This window comes from Bison bison, unplaced genomic scaffold (genome assembly GCF_000754665.1).
Source record: "Bison bison bison isolate TAMUID 2011002044 unplaced genomic scaffold, Bison_UMD1.0 scf7180017863606, whole genome shotgun sequence".
In the NCBI taxonomy this organism is placed as follows: Eukaryota; Metazoa; Chordata; class Mammalia; order Artiodactyla; family Bovidae; genus Bison; species Bison bison.
The window spans coordinates 46,509-54,351 of record NW_011494178.1 but is presented as its reverse complement, the minus strand read 5'-3'; the positions used below and the strand labels follow the sequence as shown (position 1 = coordinate 54,351).

The 7,843-nt window shown below is 55.8% G+C and overlaps 1 protein-coding gene across 1 annotated transcript in view; it reads left to right on the top strand.

The window, feature by feature from the left end:
* The window catches only part of ARHGEF10 (Rho guanine nucleotide exchange factor (GEF) 10), a 60,517-nt gene that overhangs the window by 6,882 nt on the left and 45,792 nt on the right, over positions 1-7,843 (top strand). Inside the window, exon 2 of the mRNA XM_010833412.1 lies at positions 5,316-5,465. Coding sequence (XP_010831714.1) covers positions 5,429-5,465 — 37 coding nt within the window. The 5' untranslated portion in view covers positions 5,316-5,428. The remainder of the gene's footprint in view (positions 1-5,315; positions 5,466-7,843) is intronic.

The window sequence follows — 7,843 nt, the reverse complement described above, 5'->3', positions numbered from 1 at the left end:
AGGCAGGAGGGCTTCAGGAGCCCATAGAGGGGGCATTTGGGCTGCAAGTCTGGGCCCCTGGCCCTCGGTGGGGGCGGCAGGGTGGTGGTCCTCCTGACTCTCGACTCTGGCTCAGCACCAGTGTGGGGCAGGGCCCGCTGGGTCTGGGGGGCACCCCGTGTCCAGTCTCGTGCAGGTTGCTGGTTTAGGGGTTTGAGGGGAGGAGAGCTGGACCAGGAGGGGCGAGGAGCATCGCCCAGGGCCGCCCCGCCCTCGGTGTGTCTGAAAGCAGTCCACGCGTCAGCTACGGCTCTGGGCTCCGATCCTTGTTCGGAGGCCCTGATGAGTAGTCAGTGCGTTTCCACGCCTGTAAGCCTGTGGATGATGGCGTGGGCGGCAGCCAGAGCTCCACAGGTTGGTTCCTGTGGTCCCGCGTGTCACGGCCTGGGGCCTATAGGGACCGCGTCTGGGGAGGCCCAGGTGACTCCCCGGGGAGGGGGCACACCGTGGGTAGAGCTGTCACCGCCCCCCCTCCAGGTCAACAGGAGTGGCAGAGCTCTGTCCTGGAGCCTGCACCCTGAGGGGCTGGGCAGACATGGGGATGGGGTCAGCGCTGCTGTGGAGGCCGGGGCGGCAGTGGGGCTCTATTTCCTGACTTTTGGCCACACCTGTGTCCCCCCAGCCATCTGTCCCCTGCTCCTCCAGCTGTGTCCCCAGCCCCACAGTGTCCACCTCTCCTGTCCCTGCCTCCCCGTCTGGTTCCCTGGGATTGAATCCTGTCACCAGACCCGCCCAGGATGGGCTTCCCAAGGAAGGGGTGTGTCCCTTCCTGCTGGCAGATCAGAGAGCAGGCAGGAAGGGGGAGGGGGAGACACAGAGACATAGAGACGGGGCCAAAGACCGAGAGGTACAAGGACAGACACAGAGAGGGAGAGATATGGAGAGATACAGAGACACAGGGAGATACAGAGACACAGGGAGACACAGAGATGGGGCCAGAGACACCGAGATACAAGGACACACAGAGAGGGAGAGACATGGAGAGACACAGGGAGACACAGAGACATAGAGACAGGGCCAGAGACACAGAGACAGGGCCAGAGATACCGAGATACAGGACAGACACAGAGAGGGAGAGACATGGAGGGACACAGAGACACCACAGCAGGGAGGGAGGATGGGAGCTCAGTCTGCAAGGTGAGGGGATTCGCACCTGGAAGTGTGCACGAGGAAGTTGGTTTGTAAGGATTTGAGGCCAAGGCAGCAGAGCCAGGAGGCTCGGGTGTGGCCAGCAGGGTGTGGGCTATGGTTCCCCGTGAGCGCGTCTCCCAGGAGTTCTCAGGGGTTGATCCCCAGGGCGAAGCACCATTTGGAAAAGACAGTGAACATTTGCCGATTAGCTGCTGTCTCACAGTCTTTGCTGCATGGAATAAATTGCTTCTATTCACTCTTTTTTCTTTTTTTTGGTGGGGAGCGGACTCAGGCCTCATGGAAGTGGCCTCAGTCTGATGTGAGCAGAGAAACAGGCGACCCAAGACACACCACAGCGGGGCCCTGAGGGTGCTCGGCACCCCGTGCCCTCTGTGGTCAGGTTCGATGGTCACCAAGTAGACATCCCCCGGCAGCTTCGTTCCTGGCCTGGCTTATTGGGAGAGCTGCTTTTTCTTCTTTCCCCTTCCTCTCTCCACTCTCCTTCCTTCCTTCATTCTTGTTTCTGTGAGCATCACATTTACTTAAAAATCTACGAAAACATTCAATGAAAAGGCTTGTTGTGTTTTTGACTTAACTTAGAGTTAAGTTCATGGAGCTTTCCCAACAAGATATGTGAGCTTTTCACTCCCCTCCTGGATCTCCGTGTGGAGGTAGATAGAGCCTTTCTCCCGTGAGCTCACTCAGAAGTTTGTGGTTTTAGACAGAGACGGGCCTGGCGGCCGTGAGCCCATCAGGATTCCGCATCCAAGCATCCCCAGGCCCTGTCCCCGGGTTTGAGGTGTGTTGGCTCCCATTCATGGCATATGTCCAGTCCTTGTGGGGCACCCTGGGTCCCCCGACAGTCTTCAGCACAGTCTGTGGTGGCTGAACTCTGGGAGCCCGAGCTGGGTGGGTTGGGCACAGGCTCAGCCTATAATCTGTGCCCCACCTCATGTGACTGGGCGGCACCAACGCCAGGGGGTGAGTGCCGTTGGCCCCCAGCCCCGCGGCCGCTGATGGGCATCCCTTTATCTTGGTTCACAGTGACGATGCCGGGGCCCTGGGCCAGAGGGGAGCCCTGAACAGGGTCTCCCCAGATATGCTCCTGCATCCCAGGTACTCATGCTGTTTCTCCGCAGGGATGATGTTGGTGGCGACTGCACCCCCTTCCTCACCCTCTGGACCCCGAGCCCCCCGGGGGAAATACCCACTGGAAAGGCAGCAGGTCTCAGACCCTTGGGGCATCCATGGCACTCTCCCTGCAGATCTGCAGAGATGGCTCAGCTGCTGGAAACCTCGCTGGAGCAAAGACTCAGGCTATTTCCATGAAACTGTGACAAAAAAAAAGCTAGTGACGGTGGCACTTCTGTAGCTGCCCAGGCTCTGAGGCGGAGTCCTGGCCGCACTGTGGGCCCACCCCGTGCCCTGCCTGGCTTTCCAGGCGGTCGCTTCCATCACGCGTGCTGGCTTTTGTTGGAAACCACAGCCCTAAACTGGAGAAGGACAGTGATAATTCCCAGGGCCCGGCAGCCCAGACCGGTGTTACCTCCTGCTGCTCGTCCGCCGGGGGTGGGGGGGCTTGTGAGAAGGCCAGGCTTGTCCGCTGTCCCTGGGTCAGTCGTGGGCCAAGCGGGCTCCACGCTGTCCCCTAAAGCACTGTCTGCAAACCCAGTGGGCAGCCAGGAGGCAGCAGGCGCCGGCCCGAGGCTGCGGGGAGGCCAGAGAAGGTGGGAGGAGACCCGGCTCTCGTCCGCCCAGCGTCGGGGAGTGAGCTTCCCAGGGTGATGCCTGCACGGAGCAGAGCATGGACACAGGCACCCAGGCCCCCAAACCCAGAGGCAGGTCCTGTGTGCGTGAGCTTCCTGAACAGTCTCCTTCTCAGGAAGGTGGTTTTCCCGCCAATGCTGGTTTTGGAGTGTCGTGATCTTCTGAATTCCATACACGTCACACACACAGACCAGGGTGCCGGGGCTGTGCCCCAGGGACAAGCCCCGGGCGTCCTCTCGTCCACAGTTGGAAGACTAGGATGGCTGCGTGGTGCATCTCAGTGTCCTGGGAGCTCAGCAGGTCAACGGTGGTTGTTCTGTAGGATCAGGCTCCAGAGCAAGACAGACACTGGCGTGTTCTTTTGTCTTGTCCCGTGTTAGCAGTGGAAAAGGGGAAATCACTTAGACTCTGTATTATGCATTTTAAGTAGGACAGATAGCATTAATGAGATTTGTACAGTGTGGTTTAAGATGAGTAAACGACACAATAGAGAAACCCAAGGAATCTGTAACACTCGGAAAACCCTGAGATCTGGTGCGCCTGTGCGTCTGGCTTCTCTGAATTAGCCCGGCCGTGGGCCAGTGGTGTCTGCTCGATGGACGACGGGGCTAGGGTCCCACAGAGTGGTGCGCGGGCGCTGCTCTGCCCTGATGTCAGCCCCAGGGCCTGCGTGGGTCCTCAGATTGCTCTGGACTCGGCTGCTTTGCACTGGGAGAGGGAGGCAGTGTCTCCACCCCTGACTGTGGTGAGGGTGTGAAGACAGCAGCGCCTATCGCCCCAGGAGCCCTGAGAACATCAGGTTCTTCTTTCCTTGATTCCTCCCAGGCATTTTTGAATTTCCTCTTGGGAAATGATGTATCAGCTGATGTCACCCCCTTCTGTGTTCTCCTGACTGCAAGTCCTCCTGGCCTTCCTCCTGTTTCCTCCTTGTAGCTTCCTGGGCCTCCATGTGCATGTGTGTGTGTATGCACACACCTCTGTGTGCACATGTGCGAGCACACGAATATATAATGTGCACACCTCTTTGGGCATGTGTGCGATCACACATATATGTATGTGCACACACCTCTGTGCATGTGTGAGCACATGTGTATGCATGTACACACACACCTCTGTGCACACGGGCGAGCACACGTGTATGTGATGTGTGCACACACCTCTGTGTGCATGCATGTAAGCACACGTATATGTATGTGTGTACATCTGTGTGTGCACATGTGCGAGCACACATGTATGTAATGCTTCCACACACCTCTGCGCACGTGTGTGAGCACACATATATGTATGTGCACACACCTCTGTGCCCGTATGTGAGCACGTCTATGTACGTAGGCACACATCTGTGTGTGCATGCATGCAAACACTCCTGTGTGTATGTTTGCACATACCTCTGCGTACGTGTGCGATCACACGAGTATGTATGTGCACACCTTTGCATGTGTGAGCACATGTGTATGTATGTGTGCACACACCTCTGTGATGTGTGCTTCCCTGCTGTGACTTTGCAGAGCAGGACATGGCAGGTGTGGGCTGAGGGTCTGCTGACTATATGGAAGCAGTGGTGTTGCATTCACTGTCGGAAGCCGGTGTCTGCTGGTGAGGGTGAAAGGCTCAGGTTGTCCGCTACTGTCCCAGCTCCCCCAGGCCTCGAGCCCCCTGACCCTTGTGGTCTGTGCATGTTGTCATGATGGTTTGGAGACCGTACTCGGTCCCTCTTCCAGAGGGTGTCTCTAAGTGTTGTGTGGCGTCTGTGGGGGCCTTCCCTGGCACTCATCTGGGACACGGAGAACCAGGAAGTCACGTCTGTTAAGTTTATCTTCCCATAATGGTTCTGGTGGAGCCCAGGCAGGTGTCTGGGGGTATCAACGCCGTAAACAGTGTCCTTGGTTCACAGGATGCCTCCTTGGGAGCGTGGGACAAGACCTCCCGTGGCCTGCCTGGTGTGGCACGCATCTCAGACCACTTGTGAGGAAATAGGAAGGCAGGAAATAGAAAGGATGAAGCAGGACCTGGGATCCAGCCCAGGCCTGCGGGTTCACCGACGCGCTCGCTCCAAAGGGCTTGAGAAAACGGCTAGCCTCCTCCTCAGTCCTCAGAAACTAACCCTTCACCCCAAACTGGTAAAGATTTAGTTGAAGGAAGAAGAAAAATGCTTGGGCTTTCGCGTCCATTTCCCCCTCAGCACAGGTGTGAGGTTCAGCAGGGACTTGGCATCCCGAGCAGGGAGGGGTCCAGCCAGTGCCTCCTGCGTGCGGTTCCAGGTGCCGTCAAGACACCGGGAGTCTCTTCTCTGCCTCGCTTTGCCCTGAGTGTTATTCCCGGGAGGTTATGGTCCTCACTGCAGCCACCAATGAACACCCACTTTTTCCTCCCCTCAGGCTGTCCGTGGGCACCCAGTGGCACCAGGGCCACCGCCTCCTGGCCCTGACAGCCGAGCCTCCTCCTGCGGCCCTGCACGCCCCAAAGCCCAGAGCACGGTGGCCGTGGCAGCATGGATCAGCCGGGCCCGCCAGCTCCCGCCCGAGAAGGTAACGGGCTGCGCGTGGGCGGCGGGCAGGTGGGTGGGCACGTGTGGGCTCTCTTCCAGGCATGGTCCACCTGGGGGGGGTTCCCTGGGGAGCCTGGAAGGTCGTGCAGACATAGGGCGCCGGGCGTGCAGGCTGCTAACCCACACCATCTCCCGCGGCTGGTGGCTGTTTCCTGGCTGGCCACTAGGGCTAAGACCAGGGTTGAAGCATGTTGGTGCCACATTTAACATGATAGTACTCTAATCCTTACATGACTTTCTGGGTAATTAACATCTGTAACAGTTAGCAATGGGGCTAACAGACTGGCTGTGCCGCATGGCATGCGGGGTCTAGTTCCCTGACCAGGGATCAGACCTCCACGTCCTGCATGGGCAGCGTGGAGTCTGAGCCACTGGGCCACCAGGGAAGTCCCCTTCTTAATGATTCAGCGATACTTTAGCTATGATTTGCCCCATTATGAAAGTGAAATTGTCCTCCTAAAAATTCCCTTGAATGTGAAGAGGGAGCTAAAAAATCATCGAGGTCATGCTTCCCTCACCACTACGACACCTGTATTTTGATCAGGTTTCTGTCTTTTCATTCGTATTTCTTTTCTACATGATAGTAACTGTTGAATATCCATTGTTAAAACTGTTGACTGTACATTTTTACATTATTCTTAAGACTTTATTATTTTCCATGTCAGTCCGAGGCTCTCACAGCTGTCGTTTCCAGTGGCGGCATGGCGTTCTGTACGTAGTGTCCTTATGTGTTCAGGTGGGAAAGCTCCATCCATGTCCAGCCTGCCATCAGGAACCTGGGCCTTTTCTAGAAGCTTCCTAGGCACCAAGTCAAATCGCCTGGATGCAGCAGGATTTGGGAAGAAGTGGTGCGGCAGAGAAGTGTGTGGCTTTGAGGGTTTCCCAAACAGCTGCTCAGGTTTGAACGTCATCCTCAGGACACACGAGCTGATGACTGAGAACATGTGTGCGTCTCTCCTGGCATCAGTTTGCCTCCTCCTTGGGATGACAGAACTGGAGTAGCCCTGACCTCAGGAGGTAACATTCCTAAAACTCTTAGAGGTGGGGCCCCTAGAGGCGCTCAGAGAATCAAGTTAGAAGATGCAAGTCCCAGATGCAAACACCATTACAAGGTGGTCCAGGGGGTCTCAGGATGCAGATCTCAACATTTAATGATTGTAAATGCTTCTGAACTGTGGTGCTGCAGAAGACTTTGAGAGTCCCTTGGACAGCAAGATCAAACCAGTCCATCCTAACAGAGATCAACCCTGAATACGCATTGGAAGGACTGATGCTGAACCTGAAGCTCCAGTACTCTGGCCAGCTGATGCGAAGAGCTGACTTAATAGAAAAAACAACCCTGATGCTGGGAAAGATAGAAGGCAGGAGAAGAAGGGGCCGACAGAGGATGAGATGGTTGGATGGCATCACTGACTCAGGGGACATGAATTTGAGCAAACCCCAGGAGACAGTAAAGGATAGGGAAGCCTGGCATGCTGCAGTCCATGGGGTCACACAGAGTTGGACACAACTTAGGGACTGAACAGCAACAATAAGCCACCAGAAACTAAAACCTTTCTGTAATTAGTAACAAAAAAAAGTGAGTCCTGGCAGGGAAAGGAAGTCATCAGTGGCACCATATCCATGCTGATTCAGGACAGTCCTCGTCCACTGCCTGGTGATGTGCAGTGAGCTCACGCAGAGGCAAGGACAGCGGGCAGCGTCCAGCGGGGGAGGGGCCTGGCCTTCAGAGGGGGGGCTTTGTTCTGCAGACCCTGCTGCCCCCAGGGACCTGCTCCCAGCTGTGACACGCAGAGCCTGGAGGTGGCGGGGGGCCCGCTATGAATAGCCCCTTGTTGGTTGGTCTGTTTGCAGCCTGGTCCTTCTTAAAGCTCTTCTTCTTCATAACAGTAAAAGGAATTAAAAACAAATAGCCTTCATCTGAAACAGGAGAAACATCATATGTTGGGTTAAGCTTGCAGATTTAATCAGCTGTGGTCTGAGAACCCAGGAACAATATATATAGCTTTGATCTCTGGCCTTAAAAATGAGTATTTTTTTAGTCTTTTCTCTTAATGTGTTAATTTGTAACAAGTCTTTAAAAACCATTAATGGGTCAGCGGTGCTGGGGTTATCTCCTCAGAGGATGGACAGCCTACCTGGCTTCCTCTCTGCCAGCCAGCACTCCCGACTCCAGGCCTCCGTCACTGTGTGGGCTGACTGCGGCATTCATTCGGTCCTCGTCTGCCAGGAGCTGTGGGCAGCTGGGATAGGCTGGGCCTGACAGAGTTCTCCTTCCCATCTCTCTCTGCAGCTGCCTGCCTGCCTCCTTGCCTTTTTTTTTTTTGCTAAATCATTAAGTATTCAGTTTATTCACTG